Genomic DNA, 21254 nt, shown 5'->3' on the forward strand with positions numbered 1-21254 from the left:
CTGAGCCTTCAAAGCAATGGCTAGGGAAACGGGAGTCTTTAAGATGTGTGCTATGCCTGGGGAAGGAGAAACTGGGCAGACCAGGGAAGGAACTGAGGACGTAACAGGTGCTGATTTTCAACCATGGCCTGCTCTAAAGCATGGGAACGAATGACCTCAGGATGAGGCCTCTAAGACTGTAGGCCAGGTCGAGTCTTTCCTCCTCATGGCTAGTAAATAAATGTTTTGTCCCTAGCTTCGAAAAGCTAACACCTTCCTTCCCTTCCCTTCCCTTCCCTTCCCTTCCCTTCCCTTCCCTTCCCTTCCCTTCCCTCCCCTACATTCCCTTCCCTTCCCTCCCCTACATTCCCTTCCCTTCCCTTCCCTACCTTCCCTTCCCTACCTTCCCTTCCCTTCCCTTCCTCCTCTCCTTCTTCCTTCTCCTTCCTCCCCCTCTCTCCTGTTCTTCCCAGTCCTCTTTCCCTTCTTTCTATCTTTCCCCAAAGATTCATCTTGCTCACTTAGCATTTTCCACACTCGGTAGCCCCTGTCTGTGGATCCTAAGGCCATTTCACACACCTGTGGCTGAGTCTGTGAACAGACTGTGGTTGTGCACTCCATTGCACCCTACACCATGATTTGCTTATGATCCGGCTAAGAACATTCCTGCCTATGACTGCTGGTGGGCAAAAGCACAAGAATGCATTCTCCTCAGCTCTACCAGTGGAGGCTGGCTTGACAAGTCTGCAAACGTTATTTCAATCAAGACACAAAGCACTTCTCTCTACCCAATGTATATGTATGTTTTCATCAAAGCTGTAGAGATAAACGTCTTGCAACAGAGGGCTGCTAGAAAATGGAAAGGAGAAGACATACAAGGGTATTGTTATTGTTGTTGTTTGTTTGTTTGTTTCTACTGAATGAATGTTGTAAGTTGCCCAGTAAGGCGTAAGTGTGAATGAGTGCCTTGAGAGGAATTAAAAGCAGCGGGCAGCTGTCCGTGGTGCTGACCACAGAAGCCTGCTTGTGGCCCAGCATTCAGAAGTGGTCCTTACTGGGTAACAAAGTCGGGATTTACTGAACGTGACCTGTGCACCAAGCAGTCAGATATGTGGTTTACAGGTCACAGCAGTCAGAGATCAAAACTGTACTCTGACAGACATGGCTTGGACTCATTCCTTCACTGAATGGATTTTGAAAAGTTTGAGTGTTTCTAACCCTCAGTTTACCTGTGTGTGTGAAATGGAAATCATGACAGCTGCTATAGCCAAGATTTCTGTGAGCATCCGTGATAGTGAGGATGTAACACATACTTAATAATGGAACCATGCACTGTGCTCCCTGTAAACTACCTGGGCAGTTACCAACAACAACCTTTCCATGTTCTCACAAGCCTTGGGGGCAGGGCTATCAGCAACAAGGTTCCACAAGATGGCTCTGATGGTAAAGGGACTTGCTGTCAAGTTTAACAATCTAGGTTCTATCCCTGGATCCACATGGTGGAGGAGAAAGGTGACTTACATAGAGTCTCCTGTGACTTACACACACACACACACACACACACACACACACACACACACACACAGAGTCAATCAATCAAAAGGAGAAAACAAAGTTTTGGAGCATAACTTATTCAAGTGATTAACTCTGGGATTATTCAAAAACAGGTAAGACTAGGGGCTCCTGGCCTCCACCACATTTCTGCAGCTCCTGACCCTTCCTGTAGATCTCCGTGCCAAATATCCACCTCACTATTCAAGTTCGATACCAACCTGCACTATTCATGTGCCACACACCTTGTGAAACAACAGAGAACCATCCTACCCATCAGTGAGGACACAGCAGATCCACTCCTGAATGGTCCCCCATGCCCTATAGGGTCTGTGGGAGCCACCTCCATGAGCTTTATTCTGTAACAAACATGTTATGGAGCACAGGAGGCACCATTTTTCTTGGTGCAAGGAAAATGGTGGACAAATAGGCCACTGATATCCAAGTCACCAGACTTTGCTTTCTCCAAGTTGTGACTTGAGAAGAGAGGAGAGATTCAGTGGATGCCTTCTTGGGGTAACCATGATACCATAGACAATTTCCAGTCAGTGGTCATCTTGTTGGAGACCCATGATCAACATCTGTTAATATATTTTCTACTATAATGTCAGCATCTGCTAAAATTCTCTTCAGGCCCTGGAGGCCAAGTAGTGAAGACAAAAGAAGGAGTTTCCAAGGCAAGTAGAAGACTACTTTGAAATCCTCACTATTGTTCTAGGTTGCTCAGAGCATTCTCTGTGAGCAAAGGGCCAACATAACCCAGCCCCATGGAAAATGTGACATAGACAGCAAACTCAGACACCAGAACACAGGGAGAAGCACAACCAGGGAGCTTGGTTCACTCCAAAACCAGGAAACCACTTCAAAATGTCCCCCAAAGACAGCAAACTCATGTTTCCTACCTCAGCTTGATCAACAGGAGGACTCACCAAAACCTGCACATTAAAGAAAAAAGAGATATTAGTATTGGTTCAACAAGAAGGCAATTGCATTGTCTTTCTAAAGGAACTGGCATCAATAATTTTTATAACCAGAGGTGACTATGGGACAACCCACATGAGCATGTACAAACAGACACACACACACACACACACACACACACACACACACAGAGGTACACACACATATACATGCTTATGTATAAACATGTACAGGCATAAAAACAAACCCATAGAAACACAGATCTTCACACACACGTACATGTACACACACACACACACACACACACACACACACACACACTTTCTCTTCCACCAAGCACAGTGACAGCAGATTCATCTTCACAGTCCTGTGAAAAGGTGAAGAGGATAATTAATATTTTCCACACATTATAGCAAGCTTGCCAAAAAGCAGAAGGCGGAAGGCCATGTGCAAAGCCACACAGTGAGGATTAAATGAACGCCAAGGAAGCAAAGGCATTGATGACAACTCCTCTTATTAATGACACTTTTGTGGGTGTTTTGTCCCTTAAATTTCAAGCCAGCCTCATGGGAAGTTACAGAGACAGCAACAACTGCAGCCCCCATGATTACAATATTGTGAAGTATAAGGTTCTTTCAGGTTTTGTGCCAAATTCTGCATGTTTCTTTTTTCTCATTTAACCCCCTAAAAAACTTTTATTAGTCCCTCCTCATAGATGAGAATATCAGGGCTTAGAAAACTTAGGTAACTTTCCCAAGATCTGAAAGTTAATAAGTGGAGAAAATTAGATTTGATCCTGCAATAAAGGCATTTCAAGTTCCTACAGAGAAGCCCACAGTATACAGGGAGTTCAGATAGACAAGAGGCTCATAATAGTCTAGGAAGGGCTATCTATCTAGGAGCTAGGCTCACATGTGCATGCAAGCATGCACATATGTGCAGGTGCCTGTGGATGCCAGAAGCAGAAATCTATGCCCTAAAGTGGAAGCTACAGATAGTTGCGAGCTGCCCAGTGTTATAAGTGCTAAGAGTTGAGCCTGGGTCTTCTGAAAGAACAGCAAGTGTTCTTAACCACTGAGCCATCTCTTCAGGTTCATATTGGTTTTGTTGTTGGATTCGTATATGTGTATACATGCATGTATGTATGTGCATACGTTATGGTCAGGCATGTGTGGGTACATATGTGAGCATGTGTGTGTAGGTCAGAGAACACTTGTGTATGAGTCTTGAGGTACCAACCACCTTAGTTTTTGCAGACAGGGTCTCTCACTGGGAGCCAAAGTCCCAGGGCTCCTCGTGTCTCTGCCTCCTCAGAGCTTGGATAACAAGCACATACCACCATACCCAACTTTTTAAAAAATGAGTTTTGGGCATCAAATTCAGATTTTCATGTTTGTGGAATAAGCCGACAACCGACTGAGCCATGTCCCTACTCCCAGGGATTTGATTTTCCAAATCACTTCCACAAACTTTCTGCCTGCAGTTCTCCTGGAGTTTAAAACCAACTCTGACAACTTCAATGACATTTTCCTATCAGAAAACCAGATTACTTGCTCATTCAGTGTGCGGGTCCATCACCCCGACTTAAGAACATCAGGAGCTCATGGCCTGCCTAAACTACTGAGGGAGGTCATGGGACGTCTGGCAGCTTAGTGAGACCACACCTCAGAATAAAATGCAAAAAAAAGGCTGGGGCTATATCTCAGTAGTAGAGCACTTGGTTAGCGTAGATGAGGCCCTAGACTTAATCTTCAACACAATGCGGGAGTCTAAAATGAAAAGTGCTAATAAATCCAGTCAGTGTACACTGAGTTATAACTGATTTAAATTCTCCAAAATCACACATTGATGTCTTAAACCTTGTGTGGAGATGCTTGGAAGTGAGACCTCAGGAACTGACCAAAATGTCCACTGAGATGACTTCATAAGGGCAAGGTCCCTGGTAGGATTGATGCCTGTTATGATAAAGCACCAACAGCTTTGCTTTCTGTCCACACACACAGCCATACCAAGCAAGGTCATACTGGGGACACAGTGGAAGGACAGCCATGTGTAGCTACAACAGCTGTTGTGAGGCCATTGACCTTGGAGTCCCAGCCTACAGAAACACAAGCCTCCAATGCTGCTGTGAAGCTACCTGTCTGTGTGTCTCCATAGCAGCTGACTCAAACACGGACTGGTACCAGCTGAGTTCAACAAAGGGCTTAGGAAGGCGTGATTCCCGACCTAGTTGATCAGCTCCTGCAGCTTGTCTAACTCCGCCTGTCCCAGCACTGCCTCACCCAGCAGCAAAGCGCCAGCCCTCCCCAGAACCAACCATCTTCCCCAGATAGGGAAGGGAGCAGACAGAGCTCCTTTCTGGTAGAGGAGCTTCTGTGTCTCATTAGCTTCCCAAACCAGAGACTAACCTTTAGACTGACCTCATCCAACAGAGTTGTGAGCCATGGCCAAATGCTTGCCAGCTAGATCAGTAGACAGCACCATGAGGAATAACAGTGGCTACAGGCCAGAGTTATGTCATGGCTTCCTCCCCTGTGTGACTCTGCAAGAGCCTGGTATGCACCAGCTATTGCCTCATCCCCAAAGTACAAGGAGATCCCTCGGCTTTGTTGCCTCCTGTGTGTGTGTGTGTGTGTGTGTGTATGTGTGTGTGTGTGTGTGTGTGTGTGTGTGTGTGTGTGTGTGTGCACGTGTGCACATGCTCTTCCTTGTGGTCTCCAACAGAAGTAATGAGGGATAAATCTGACATTCACCAGCTGCAGGTTTTCAGGCAGCCCCAGCTCCTCTCTCTACACACAAACAAGAGAAGCACAGTCCTCAGCCGACCCCTCATGAGCATGGGCAGCACAGTCCTCAGCCGACCCCTCTGGTTTCCTCTACTCTATCATCGGACTATTATTTCCTGTCTTTGTGTATTTCCTGTTGCAATGTCCCTTGATAGCCCCCACAAATAGACAGCCTCACCCCTTACAGTTACTGCAAATACATGCTAACAAGGAGAAGCATGCACAATAGCTAGTGTTACAAAGGCTAGCATGATACTAGCATGAGCGAAAGACTGTAGAGGCTAAAATACAGGGTTACACGCTCAGATGCCTATAAGGGGACGAGATGATTAAGGCAGCTGAACTTGTGGGGAACTAGAGATTTCTTACCCCAAGTAAAGCCATTTGCAGCAGCTTTTAACAGGCAGCATGTGGCTCCAGACAAATAAAGCCTGAGTACCCTACAAGAGGCTGTGGGCATAGTTTATGATCCAGAGTGCTTCTAACCTGCCACCATGGGGAGCATGTGGCCCAGGACAGCTGTGAATGTGACCTGACACAACTGTAAACTTAAACATCCTGAAACGTTATCTTGGTGACTTCTTTTCCTGAAGCCGCTGCATGGCTCTCAAGTGTAAACTTTGCTGGATGGTAAAGTTGAATAGCAACAACAAAAGACTGAACATACCAGCGAACCCTACACACTGTGATGCATGCCTATTTTTTTTGTCTTTTTTTGTTTGTTTGTTTTTCTCATTCTTTATTAACTTGGGTATTTCTTATTTACACTTCAATTGTTATTCCGTTTCCCACTTTCCAGGCCAACATCCCCCAACCCATCTCCCTTCCCTTCTATATGGGTGTTCCCCTCCCCATTCTCCCCCCATTACCGCCCTTCCCCCAACAATCCCATTCACTGGGGATTCAGTCTTGGCAGGACCAAGGGCTTCCCCTTCCACTGGTGCCCTTACTAGGCTATTCATTGCTACCTATGCAGTTGAAGCCCAGGGTCAGTCCATGTATAGTCTTTGGGTAGTGGTTTAGTCCCTGGAAGCTCTGGTTGCTTGGCATTGTTGTTCATATGGGGTCTCAAGCCCCTTCAGCTTTTTCAGACCTTTCTCTGATTCCTTCAACGGGGGTCCCGTTCTCAGTTCAGTGGTTTGCTGCTGGCATTCGCCTATGTATTTGCCGTATTCTGGCTGGGTCTCTCAGGAGAGATCTACATCCGGTTCCTGTCAGCCTGCACTTCTTTGCTTCATCCATCTTATCTAGTTTGGTGGCTGTACATGTATGGGCCACATGTGGGACAGGCTCTATGGGCGTTCCTTCTGCCTCTGTTCTAACCTTTGCCTTCCTATCCCCTCCCAAGGGTATTCTTGTTCCCCCTTTAAAGAAGGAGGGAAGCATTCTCATTTTGGTCATCCTTCTTGAGTTTCATGTGTTCTGTAATGCATGTGTATTTTAAAACAGAATGCAATGTCTCCATGTGTGCATACGCACACACCTACACAGGCACATATGTGCAACACACGTATACGCGCGCGCGCGCACACACACACACACACACACACACACACACGCATACACACACACTACAGGAAAAAAGGGGCACAGCACGATAGCATGCAGAACACAGGAACGAATGCTACTGTAGATAATGCCTATAAATGTCATTCGCCCTCCTCCCAGACTAACCCACATGCATGTCTAAAAGCCACCTGGTAGGATACACAGCAAATTGAAGAAGAGCCTGAAACTTCACTGGGACTCGGCCTGTATGTGACAGGGAATTTTCCTTTCTCCTGGCTGTTTGAAACTTTCCCACAGAGGGTGTATCCATTTATAAAGCTAAAGCCCAATTCAAAGCCACAAAGAAAACCCAACCTAACACTATTACTAAAAAGCCCTTTCCGAGCACTGCAGCTTCTCTTCTTAGTCACAGAGGAGTGGAATGAAAATGACCTTCTGACCTGATCCAGAGTTAGAGAGATGGTTGGCCTTGCAACCAGGAGGCCCCGAGCCTCACATAAAAATGTTAGGTGTTCTGACAGGCACTGAGAATCTCCACACAGGAGAAGTAGAGACAGATGGCTCCCTAAGACATCCTGGCCACCTTCCCTAGCCTACTTGGAGAATTCTAGAGAAATTAGAGAATCTATCTCAATAAACAAGGTGGGCTACACCATGAGAATGAGAGCTGAGATTGTCTTCTGGCCTCCACAGGCATGGGAACCTGTATATACACTCAAAAAATAAAATAAAATTAGGCACACAGTAAAGCAAAACCGAAAAGTGGGGCTTTGTGGCCAACTGGAAAGCAGCCATATTTTATTTATAACCTATCACTATACATATTGGATAAACATACTGAGAAACAAACAGGACGATGCGATTGATCTGTGTTTTCTTTTCCAGGGCTCACAGCTTAGGGCTCACTCAGTAAGGTACACCCATAAACCTGTGGCCTGTCTGTATCCTGTGGTGGCTGCATGCATAGTGGACACACTAGAACTACAGAGGCCAATGGGATGAGGCTTCTTTAAAGGATACAGAGTGCAGCACTTGGCTTTGATCTTGTCCAAGGCAGCAGCCATCAGAGAATGTGCCGTGGGGGGGCTGGTCTGATTAGAGGCCTGCTGCTGGTGGGCCATTCTGTAGACCAGCACAGGGCACAGAAGGGACATGGGAAATCCCCAGCGGGGAAGGTGTAAATGCTTTGTTCTGGCTTCCCTTCATCCCTTTAATCATTTCCCTTGCTTTCCTCTGGTTTCTGAGTTGCGTTTGAAATTCCAACATGAAGGTGCTCTCCTTCCCTTGTGTTAGGAACTTGATGTCCACGATTCCATTTCAACTTTTGCCTCCAAAATGCACTGCCATGTCCCCATCCGCAGACATGGAAATCAAGACTGGAAACCCGAAGCCCTTACCTCACATGACACCAGAAATGTCAGAAGCCTGAATGGAAGGAACTCTGTTCTGACATTAGAGGGGACGTCAGGACAGACAGACATGTTGGCACCAAAGCAGAGGGGCTCACATTTCCACAGACCCAGGGCTGAGTCTACGGCTACTGGGGAAGGAACAGGTCATCCAGCCACCTAGTCTCCCTCCACATGTTTCTGAGACATCTAAACACTGTTTGGGGCCCTGGCTAGTCTCTCCATCACCTGAACCCTCTGTGCTAATAGCCTGTGGCACCTGTCTGTAGCCTGTGCACTCAGGGTACACGTGTCTCATGATCCCACAGAACAGAAACTTGAAAGGATTTAAGCTCAGGGAAGAAGTATTTACATACTGGATGGAGCTCACTGTACATAGTCCAGATAAGATCAAAGACCTTTAATTACTTCTCCAACAAGTGGAGGAACCGAGAGCTGAGCCCCAGCTCTCTCCATTGAGAGATGCTGCTCTCTGTAGAACTTGGCAATACCCCAATCCAGAAATCCAGATCCAGGCAATCATCTCCCATGCATTAATGGGACATTAGCCCATTCCCATGTTGTTGACAGGTGTGGAGGCTCTGCTGTCTTCCCCTCCTGTCCTCCAGCATTCACTTCTGGGTCCCTGTGACTCAGCAAATGCTACTGCTTGTGGCCTGCCAGGCAAGAAGACAAAATTATCACATCCTTTCTTAAGCCCTGGTCTGCTGGGCCTTCAGATCTCTCTCTCCATCAGTAAATGTCACCACTGTGCTAAACAGGTTACCCTTTGCTTGTGAAGTCAGCATGTAACTTTAGCAGACCTTCTGGGTAACGGCCCATGGGGACATGATCACTGGGACAGCATGGAAATGATCTCTTCGGTTGATAAGCATCCAAATGAAAATGTTAAATCTCCGTGTCCCGGGGTCTGCTGGGTAATCTCTGCTTGGCTGCCAGGCTGTCTGCGGTTTATGAGAGGCCTGACACCAGCGTAATTCGTGAACATCCAAAGCATGGAGGCTTCCTGCTTGTCTGGATTCCTCAGCTTTACTTTACTTTTTGTCTTGAAGGATGTCTTGAAGCCTACAGCCACTGTCAGGCCTGAGAGTCCAAGCCCACTTCTACCTAGCTCGGGGTGGAACGCAGACCTCACAAGCACCACCAAGTTCATTTCTCCATCCCACCAAGCTGGCCGGGCTGCACCAGTGGGATTAACTGGGGGATATAACAGTGTTTTCCTTCATTGCCATTGAGGACCTGTGAGTTTCCAAGATGGTCCAATAGAAGTCATGGAGGAGCTGGGTTTAAGATGTGTAGTTAGTGCAGCCAAGGGGACCAGCTTCAAGGTAAGGTGACCTTGGTGTCAAGAGTTACTGGGAGAGCAGGTGGTCCTCTTCATTCATTCAGGAAATGTCTGGCTTTGTCTCTGCAAAGTTCCTGAGAACAAAGGACCAGGCACCAGGAAGGGCTTTCTTCATGACTTGAGTCAATTTTGCTTGAACTGAATGAATCTCTGGGTAGTTGGCCTTAGTATAAACAGCATCGCTTGTTCTCTGTCTTCGAAATTGTAGTGAAGTTTAACGTTGACTTGGTTTGAGTAATAAGGCAAGTGGAGTTTCTACCACTCAGAAACGCAGTGGCCTGGCAACTCCTCTGTGAGCCGTGCCATGGGAAGCCTTTTCAATGGGAGTGCTGTTAACAAGCAACAGCCTCTCTCCAGCCTCTACCTCTGGTCCAGCTTCCAACATATCTTCTTGTGGTCAACCATCCACCTCTGGCCCAGGGTCACCTGTGGCCAGCGTCCACTTATGGCCCAACTTCCACCAACAGTAGCCCGGTCACCTGGTATGATGGGTCATCTTCACTGTCACCTTGACATATTTAAAATTACCCAGAAAAACTTAGAAGAGGTCCATGACCATGTTTTTAGGAAGGAGAAACCGAGAAAAGAAGCCCCCCCTTAAATACAAACAGTGCCATTCCACAGGCTGAAGTTGTGGACTGAATGAAAAGGAAGAAGCAGGTCTAGTGGTGGCATCCATCTCTCTCTGCTTCTCAACTGTGATGCAGTGGGATCAGCTCCCTCATATCCTGTCACAATTACTCCTGCTTTGTGGTGGGCTGTGGCGCCCCTCAAACTGTGAGCCGAAAGATACCCTCCTTCCTAAAGTTGCCTTTGGAGGGGAATTTGTCAGAGCAACAAGCAAAGTGACTCATCAACCTGGACGTCCAGAATTCTGGGGATAGCTATGAAGCCGAGGCCATGTCCAGGATTTCACTGTGTCCGTGTGTATCACCTTGGCCAGAGCGCACACATAAGTCAGCTTCATGTGCTTTACTGCAGTGAGCATGGACACAACATCCATGCTCTATAAACATCCAGTCAGGCTCTAAGAAATCTGTCAACCAACAGATTCTTGTGGAAGAGACACTGCCACCTCAAAGACATATGTCTACAAGTGTCATCTGGAGTACTCTCAGTAGAAAACTAAATGTACCAACACAACCATGCTGGAGAAGTCACATCTAGGAAACCTGAAACCAGTCCCAGCTGAGTCTAATCTTCCAGCCTGGCCCTCCGATGTCTCAGGTAGATCAGCTCCCCTGCAATGCCCCTCTTCCAACTGAATGCCACCAAGATAGTCCACGAGAACTTGCTCAGACTTGTGGCTCACAAAATCTTGAACATAATCAATAGTTAGCGAGTTTGGAAGCACTTTATTATACAAGAATAGACAAACATACAAAAGGTGCTTAGTGCTGCTAAACCTATAATTTTAGACTTAGAAAATGGAAATTATAATATTTTACAAGATCGTTCTGAGAATTAAGCCAAATAATACATTCATAGTGCTTGGCTCAGTCCCTGGTCTATGGTAAGCAGCAGGTTCCATGAGCCAGAGAGCGTCTGTGCCCTCTGTGCAGGGCCACATGCAATCACAACCACTTTTGTTTACTGTCACTCATGGTTTTCAGAGCACTGGATCAGGTATCCAGCTGGTAAAGCTCATATGGACAGCTCTGGAGTCCAAAACACTCATCTTTATAAATCCTCAGAGTCGGCAAGCTGAGTGTCCTGCAGGAAATGTATTGCTCCTCTCTGAGCTTCGGTTTCCCCTCATTTGGAAATGGACACCAAATCCCATCTGGCTTTTCTGAATCAAGGTTTGAGGAAAACATGAAGCTTGGAATTAAAGATAGAGTGGCCACCTCTGGCTTGGATAGCTTTGTGTAATGGCTTTTATGAGCTCCCCACCTGTGCACCCAGAGTATGAATGGCATTGCATTTCAGGTCCCCCACAGGATGCTTTTTCAAAGCCTAGAACTTCCCCCTCACTCTCCCACCCTATCTCCTCTACTTTTTCATTGAATGCGTATGTGCAAACGGTGTGCCTGTGTGTATGCGTGTATGCTTACATATGTGTGAGTGCATGTGCAGGTGTGCATGCACATATGTATGGAGGTCAGAGGTTGCACTGGAGATATTTTAACATGTTTTACCTTATTCATTGAGGCAGGCTTTCAGGTGAACTCAGAGCTCACTGATTTAGCTAGCCAGCTTTCTTCAGGGACCCCTACTCTGCCTCCCAAGGACTTAGATCAGAACAGGCCACCATGCCCACCCAACATTTAAGTGGGTCCTGGGGATTCCAGTGCCTGCCTCATGATCCATCTCTCCAGCTCCTCTTTTTTTTTTTTTTCCATTTTTACTCAGGACTTGGTTCCAAACACCGTGTTGCCAAAATCCATGCCACATTTTTTTAAAAGTGTTTCTAAAAAGGAAAGAACCTGTTTGTAAATGAAATTCATCTCCCCATCTCCAACCCCGCCCCTAGTCAAAGCCTGTAGTTACCAGGCAGGCGCAATGAATATGTGTCTCTTGGAATTCTTCTTGGAGATGCACAACATCTTTCTCCATGTCCCTCACTTGTCAGAAGTGAGGTATTTACTTGCAGTTACACCAGAACCTCTGCGGCCTGAAGCGTAAGGACGCTCTGCTTACAGTGCAGAAGAACCACTTTGAATCAAAGGCACGGATATCCGGTTGTGAGGGATCAAGAGGTCGCAGGGCTGGGATGGCAAAAGCACAGAATTCTGGATGCAGGAAACCCTACCAATGCCTGCCCTTGGCTTACCCTTGAAACTGGCTTGTCAGAAAGGTTAGGGTAGTCAAAGCACTGGGTGGATGGGTATTTGCCTCTGAGCTGACATGTGCCCATCAGTCACTCTGACACATGCTGGAAGACACGGAGGAGGCTGAGCTTGTGTGAGAAGTGGATGCTGGAGCTCCCGAAGTCCCTTCCAGTGGCACCCCAGAATCTCTGAAGAAGTAGCAAATAAAATCAATCTCTTCTAAGGACCCCTTCGTTGAGAGCAGGATTCAAGAGTATTTCTTCCTTTGCTGCTTATGTGTGGTGTTTACGTGCATGATGGATGGGGTGCTTATCTGAAAGTCAGAAGACAGCTCTGTGGAATAAATTCCTGCTTTTTTGTGGGCTCTGGAGAATGAACTAAAGTCCCTGGGCTTACAGGAAAATGCTTACCTCACTGAGCTTTCTCAGCACCCAGGGTGCAAGGTTTAAATTGGCTCCCAAGAAGGTTTGCCAATGTAAGTTGGTACATTGGGTATGTTTTGTCACTCTGACAGACAAAAATACTGGAGGGAACAAGACAGGAGAGACATACTTTGGCTCATCTTTATAGAGGTTTAGTTGATGCTCCGTGGAAGTCATTGCCTCTGGGACCACCTGTGGTGAGGCAGAGCATCATGGGAAAAGAGCATTTTGAGAAAGCTCTTACATCAGCCAGGAAGTAGGGAGGCTTGAAGGAAGGGCTTTCAAAGGCAAGATGCCAGTGTCCCACCTCCACTACACTCATCTCTCAATAAGCCATTCACCAGTCAGCTCATCAGTGGGCTATCTCACTAACAAAGCTAGCTCCTACCCCACTTCCTGCACGTGGTTCCAGTCTTAACAGGCTATTATCTATGACCTCTTCAGTGGATCAGTCAACTGATAAAGTTAGCATCCTCATGATACAGCTATCTCTCCATCATTCAACCTCTCAACCAACCGAGCTAGGGACCACGTCCTTAGTACATGAGTCCTTTGTGGGGAACACATCATATCAAACCACAACATCTGGCAATCTAGAAATAGAGATAAATTTGTTGTAAAGTGCTCCTTAACCCAGGTCTTTCATGTATATGTGAAGTATACATATATATGTATATAACATATATACATACACATGAAGCACATGTGTATGTAACATATTCACATGTACAAAATGTAAATCTATAATATATGCATATACAATGCAGCTAAAGGTTTACGGTACAAATGACACTTTTTAGCATGTATGCATGCATGCAAATACTGTGTATGTGATAAAAATGTAAATACGAAGTAACCTAGATGTCCACCAATTGGGGATTTACTCAGTGATGAACCCTGGTCCATCCTTGTCTCCTGAACAGCTAAAGTGATTGTCAGGCAGAGTCTGCAGCAGCCTGATCAGAGAAGAGCTGAATATAAAGGGTCTCCACTGCGTTAAAACAGGAGGAGCAGCAAGGCTGGGAGATGACTCACAGGGGAAAGAGCTTCCTGTGCAAGCACAAGAACCTGTGTGCCCCCACCCACATAAAATTCAGGGACAGCAGTGTGCACCTGGGTTCCCAGACCACGGGAGGCACAAACAGGCAGATCCTAGAGGTCTGTGGTTCAGCCAGTCTGGGAGAAATGGTGGACACACACACACACACACACACACACACACACTAACACAACCTCATATATAGAAATGCAGACACATACACACACAAAACACTCAAATGCACATTCACACATACACTGACGTAACCTCTCATAGAGAAACACGAAACACATGGAGAGTCTCTCTCTCTCTCTCTCTCTCTCTCTCTCTCTCTCTCTCACACACACACACACACACACACACACACACACACACACACACAGGTCAGGGTGCTAGGGGAGACCAGGGATGTCAGGAGGAAGCATATATGTGTTGGATTCTTTGGAATATCCAATATTCATTGGCTTTCTTCTGCTTTCTGCACTGAGAGTCTTCTACAGTAAGCAATCGCAGAGGACACAGTTGTCTAGACAGTGTCTAGCTCCTGCTGGTCCTTCAGATCATCTACCCACTGTCCTCATGTCCTCTGCCTCAGGACCTGGTAATCCTACAACAAAGCCAGGCTGTGTGACTCTGGCCAACACAAAGCAAAGAGATGAGAAAGTTAACATGGCTTTTCTGCATTTCATGTGTCAGCCACTGTGCCGAGGGCTTTATTTGCTCTCTAAGTCCTCAGAGCCCACCATGTGGGACTTTTTCTCACAATGTTGTCAATGCTACAGAAATTCAGGCGAGGGGACTTTCCCAGAGAGTACGTCACATAGTGTTCTGCCTAACCTTGGTCCTTTTCTTCTTTGTCATTGTGGAAGTCACAGGTGGAAAAGGGGGGGAAGGGCTGCCTTTTCCCCTGCCTGCCCCCCTCCCGGTGTGATATGAATTACTCTGGAATCCCTGTCGGAGTCCCCATGACCGTCTCCCTCCTGGTTACAGTGTCTAGAGTCTTGTAGCTTTGGATGCTTTCTCTCAGGTTTAAATGCCTTGATTCGTGTGGCATGTTCACCCTAGAAGTGTTAGTGCTCTGGGGGAGGTGTAGCTCATCGTATCTGGCCAGGAGTGGGGTGGGGATGAGTCAACATCTGTCTGGGATGTGTGATGGTCAAGGTGAAGATGGGCACCAGTTATAACCCAAGGCACTGGCTGAGCAGGGGGACCGTGTTCCTTTGTAGACATCCAATGCCACATCCCCTCTCCTAAAACCATCTCCTCTCTGAGAAGCCACCCCTGCCATGTTATAGGATCTCAGGGAAGAGGTGTGTGGGAATGGCTTGGTACTCCCTTGAGTCATGAAACAGACAAGCCATCTATCTGTTTTTCAAGGTTTACATTTAATTCTTATTTATGTGGGAGCCAACATGTGCATATGAGTATAGATGCCCACTGAGGCAGGAGAAGGCCTCTGGGCCCCATGCCCTGGATCTGGAATCAAGTGGGCTGCCTAAGGTGAATTCTGGGAGCCAAACTCAGGTCCTCTGTAGGAACAGCAATCGACCTTAAGCACTAAGCGTCTCTCCAGCCCCCGAGGCTCATCCTAATCCCGCTGCACTTAGAAGCACACAAGAAAGTACATAAAGGATGCTGCTAGGTGCAGCCTGAATATTCCAATATCAGTTATCAAAGTGGGCAGGGCACTAGATATGAGAATGTCTTGAAAGCTAGCAGGTGAGTCTGAGAAGCAAAAAAGACCCGCAGATAGATGCTTTTGAACCAGGGATCTAGGAGTGGATGAAAATGCCTGTATTTATCCCATTGCAATGTGTTTCCATCTAGACCAGCCTTGCTAAGACCACAGAATTCTGGCCCTGTCTTGTTTTTGCCATTTTTAATTGGTTTTCCAATCATCCTCCGGGTCCCAGAGCTACAACCTAATCTGTTCCCTTCTATTGAACCTAAGTGCTACAAAACATGGACAGTAGACATAATGACTCAAAGACTGGGTAAGAAGGCCGCCCATGAAGAGGCAGGAGAGTGTCCAGAAATGATAGAGTGTGGCTGGGGAGATGCTCAGGGGTGAAGTGATTGCCTCAAAAACATGAGAACCCGAGTTAAACGTCACCACCCTTTAAAACAGCATGCACTTGCAATCCCTGCAGCTAAGAAGCAGAGAGAACAGGCTCCTTGGGGTTTGGTGGACAGATGTGGGGTCCCAGTGACAAATCCAGTTGGAAAAGTGGACTGATCCTAAGGAACGCTATCCAAGAGTGTCCTCTGGCCACCACATGCTTTTAAAACACACACATGTACATACTTGCACCCACAAATGCACCTGTACACACATGACTATACATGTATATCCCTGCACACATATGACTGCATACACACACCAAATCCATAGAAGAAATGCTGGCACCTCCATTAATAGCTTGCAGAGATGGCTAATTGTTTACTACAGAACTGTCCTTCTCTCCACTATAAGAGAAGTGGCCTTGGCCAATGGTTACTCCAACAGAAAGCATATTCCCCTGGCTTCCCTGGGTCTACACGATACCATGACCCTATTTGTTATTTATGCCTTTGACAAGAGCGGAATGATTCCCTTTCAAGCAAAGCACCTTAAGAGACTCATGAGATTCCAACTTAGTTTGAGGACTGTGAAGAGAGGAAACAGGCTGAAGAAGCCTAATATCTGAATCACCATGTAGACCACAAGAAGCGGCTGACCACACTGGATGTCTGATGAAGAAAATATAATCCAGCTTCACTATGTTAAGGGACTGAAGTTAGGGTGTGCTGTCACTTAAATAGGTTCTAGCATCCTAACCAACACATGTGATTGCTACCAACAATACTGATGTGACAGCACACTCTATAGCTAATGTGTGCTAACCTATTCCATGGAGTACCTGCATGCAGTGTTAGCTCAGTGTGTCTCAATAGCACAGCCTCCTCAAACCCAGAGTCCTTGGACACCAACAGACTGTTTTGATTTCTAGAATTTGTGATGGGAGGCTGCAGAGATGGCAAAGAGCACTTGCTGTTCTTGCAGAGGATCCAAGTTTGGTTCCAGTACAACCTCCTACAACTCCAGCTCCATGGTGTCCAGTGCCCTCTTCTATCTTCTGTGGTTACCTACATTCATATGGTGTATATACATTCACTAAGTCGCATACATATGCAAGATAGATAGATAGATAGATAGATAGATAGATAGATAGATAGATGAATAGATGAATAGATAGATAGATGAATAGATAGATGATAGATAGATAGATAGATACATACATACATACATACATACATACGATAGATAGACAGATAGACAGATAGATAGATAGATAGATAGATAGATAGATAGATAGATAGATAGATAGATAGATAGATAGATAGATAGATGAATAGATAGATAGATGAATAGATAGATAGATAGATAGATAGATAGATAGATAGATAGAGACATACATACATACATACGATAGACAGATAGACAGATAGATAGATGAATAGATAGATGAATAGATATAGATAGATAGATAGATAGATAGATAGATAGATAGATAGATACATACATACATACATACATACATACATACATACATACATACATACATACGATAGACAGACAGACGGACGGACGGACGGACGGACTGGTGGGTGGGTGGGTGGATGGATGGATGGATGGATGGATGGATGGATGGATAGATAGATAGATGGATAGATAGTTGATAGTGAATTGCTGTTTTTTTTAAAGTAGCTCCTGGTGGAAGGTGATGGCACACATCTTTAATCCCAGCACTCAGGAGGCAGAGGCAGGCAGATCTCTGAGTTCAAGGCCAGCCTGGTCCACATAAAGTGAGTTCCAGGACAACCAGGGCTACATAGAGAAACCGGGTCTCAAAAAAGACAGAAGAGAAAAACAGCTCACATGTTTGTTGATTATTTTCTACTCTGATTTCTATTCTAATTTTTTCTGTTTCTGTTCCAATTACTTCCCTTCTTCTGCTAACCTTTGGCTTGCTATTTTCTGGTTCCTGGAGGTGTCCAGGTTAAACTCTCATGTCATGCTGAATCTCCTCAGGTTGAACTTTGGACATCAACACTTACGTCTGCTTGCCTCCCACCTTACACTGCCTTTGCTTCATCTCCTGAGCTCTCATGTGTGTATCCTCATTTTCAACTACTTTGAGATCTATCCCAAATTGCCTTTTGACTTTCTTTTTCATGAAGTGGTGGTTCAAGAATATATTCTGTACTGTCTTTATTTGTGAATTTTCCTACTTCGTGCTACTGATTTCAAGTTTCATCCTGGTATTATCAGAGAAAAAAACACCTACAGAATGATTTTAATATTCTCAAATATGTCCAGACTTCTTGTCTGACATGTCCATGAGGCTGTTTAAAGTAAAGTAGAAATTATCTGATTATCTGCATTGCATAGTATCAGATGATGTGTGTGGGGTTAGATTATGCAGACATTGTATGGTGTTAAATGTGTGTGTGTGTGTGTGTGTGTGTGTGTGTGTGTGTGTTGTGGTGTTAGATGGTGTGTGCATTGTGTGGTGTTATATGGGATGTTCTTTCCATGTCTAATTCAGTTCATTTTGTCTACAGTGCTAGTTCCCTGCTAAATTCTTTCAAAGAGCAGTAGAAGAAGAGACACTTCAAATGTATTTTATGATGTTTCCATCACCCTGATACTTCAAATCATTAAGATGATACCACAAAAAGCCTACAGGCTCAGTGGTCATACATATAAACATACTACCTCACACACCAGCAAACTGTGTCCAACAGCACACCAGGAAGATTATACCACATGACCAGGTGCTTTTATTCCGACGACTCAAGCACAGTTCAACAGATATGAATCTCCAATGCCAGAAACCATGCACCAGATGACAGAAAACACCCGGATGATCACCTCAACGGATGCAGAAGATGTAACAAAGCTAAGCATCCCTCACAATCAAAACACTAATGCCCGAAGTTACGAAAGAGCTTGTCCCTATCCAACAAAAGCCAAGTTCACTTCAAGGAAAATCAAACTGCATGACTGATGTCATAACTAATGGGGGGGAGGCTGAACCCTTTGTTTATGCATCTCTAGAAACACTAGCCAAGCAGATAAACAAGAAGACCAAATAAAAGGAACTAGGAAGTAAAATGACCCACTTCTTCCAGATGATGTGATGACATACACAGAAAAACCCAGAGACAGCACCTGTGAACTAATAATTATTAGGAAACATTATTAGAAGCAAAACAGAAAAGCAATATCCCAAGCTGCACACCCATTCCCATGTATATGGCATTGTTTAAACCAAGTAACAAAGCAAAAATAGATGGACTTGGAAATGGAGTGAGGACTTGCGGAAGGGGCCCGGGGGTGTGACTTAGTGGGATGGGATGATGTAACCAGAACATATTATATCCACGTATCAGGTTGTTGAAGAATCAACAAGTTTAAGACATGGGGAAAGTCGATTAGGACTTCCATTTTAATAAGGTGATTTTTCTCTGTAGAGGTCTGGAGGCTAGAAGGGGCCTGTGAGCTTCGGGAGGGAGGAGGCACTACAGGGTGAGAAGACAGCAGGACACATGGTTTAAGCAGAGATGGGGTTAAGGGGACATGGCAGAGAAGGGGTGGGTGTGAGTTAGGCAAAACTAAGAATGCATGAGGAAGCCTTATGGGAATTCATTAGAATATTTAAAATCACAAAGGGGGAGGGGCCAGAGAGATGGCTAGCTGCTCTTTCAGAGGACCTAAGTTTATTTCCTGGCACTCAGATTGAGGAGCTCACAGCTACCTATAACACCAGCTCCAGGGGATCTGATACCTTCCTCTGGATTCTGCAGGTAACCACATACATATCACACACACACACACACACACACACACACACACACACATATGGACATAGACACATGCACATAAAGAAAAAATAAAAAATGAATCCTATAGTGCACACGTATCTATGGAAATGGATATGTTGAGGGTACCTGGGGAGAATGGGAAGTTCCATATGGATATGCTCAATATACACAGTGTACAGCTATAAAATTGTCAAAGAATATATAAAAGACATCTACTAAATATATGTACAGAAAACTTTTAAATACAGCAGTTATATCTGTGTCAACAACTAAGAGGATGGAATACTGGCATATATAATGGTGGAACTTTGATAGAGAAAATTTGGGTTAATTTTATGATTCATAAACTAGTGAGGAAAAGAAAGCATCTGTGTTCGTGGACTGGACACTATCCAGGGTGACCTATAGACTCCATGTGATACCCATCAAAGTCCCAGAGATAGAGAAAGTCATCCAAAGAATTATATGAACCGACAAGACTCCAAATGGCAATGCACTGGTAAATATGGCTGAGTGTGCCACATACTTCCTAATTTCAAGTTGTCTAACAAGACTCCAGTAACCAATGCAGAGCAAGTACCAGGAGAAAAACTAAAATCTAAAATCAGTGGCCCTCACGAGGAATAAGTTCAATGGACCTGGGATCACCTGGAATCTGGGCCTCTGGACAGGACTCTAGAGCACTGGTTCTGAACCCTTCTAATGCTGCAACCCTTTAATCCAGTTCCTTTGGTTGTGGTGACCCCCCAACCATAAAATTATTTCTGTTGCTGCCTCATAACTGTAATGTTGCTACTGTTACAAATCATAATGTATGTATCTGAAATGCACGGTCTCTGATATGTGACACCCCCCCCCCCGTGAAAGGGTTGTGTGACCCCCCAATGGTTCCGAGACCCACGGGTTGAGAACCACCGCTCTAAGGGTTCATCCTGGCTACACTAACTGTTAGTGCTGCCGAGACAAGACGTCCAGACTGGATGTGTGAGGGGAAGGAGCTGAGTAGCCACTGTTTTCATTGCTCTCTACTTCTGACTGTGCGAGAACTCTCAAGGTCCTGCAGCCTCGGTGTCTCTACCATACTGGGTTGTACCTTGAACTGGAAGCTAAAATCAACCCTTTCTCACACAAGTTGCTTTTGTCTGGGTATCTTATCGCAGCAACAGGAAGATAAACTGAGATAGCCCCAAAGCACGGCTCAGTCCTCAGCTCCAATTCTCGATACTTTTATATCCACACCACAACCTCACGATATCAATTCACCCATTGCCTCTGATTTTCAAAAGCCACTGGTTAGAGAGGTGACTTAGCACCAGCTGACAGGCTGGTAAGTGGTGGGCTGGTGACTCGAACTCAGATGTATCTGATCCCACCACGGTCACCAATCACAATGTCCTAGCCAGTCCTGTGTGCCTGGGCAAGGCTTTCTTCTGCCATTAGTCACCGACTTCCTCAGCCAAGGGCAGCTCCTTTGAAACACCTTCTCAGGCCACTGATGACTTGCGACTTCCCTGTCACCTCTGAACAGACATGAACAATGACTCTGTTTAAAAATGACACGGTATTTACGAAGCCACAATGAAGAGGACAGCAGGAAGGGATGCCAGAGACCTTGGGCAGTGCAGAGATGACATAATTTATGTTCCTCTCTACA

The 21254-nt window shown here is 45.5% G+C and overlaps 1 protein-coding gene across 5 annotated transcripts in view; it reads right to left on the reverse strand.

Annotated features, from left to right (window-relative positions):
* Rbfox1 (RNA binding fox-1 homolog 1) overlaps window positions 1-21254 on the reverse strand; it is a 2095840-nt gene that overhangs the window by 1651254 nt on the left and 423332 nt on the right. For all 5 annotated transcript variants that reach the window (XM_039085817.2, XM_017597207.3, XM_017597209.3 and 2 more), the window contains exon 3: window positions 2433-2465. In XM_039085817.2, coding sequence (XP_038941745.1) covers window positions 2433-2465 — 33 coding nt within the window. The remainder of the gene's footprint in view (window positions 1-2432; window positions 2466-21254) is intronic.

This window comes from Rattus norvegicus, chromosome 10, assembly GCF_036323735.1.
Source record: "Rattus norvegicus strain BN/NHsdMcwi chromosome 10, GRCr8, whole genome shotgun sequence".
NCBI classification, from domain to species: Eukaryota; Metazoa; Chordata; class Mammalia; order Rodentia; family Muridae; genus Rattus; species Rattus norvegicus.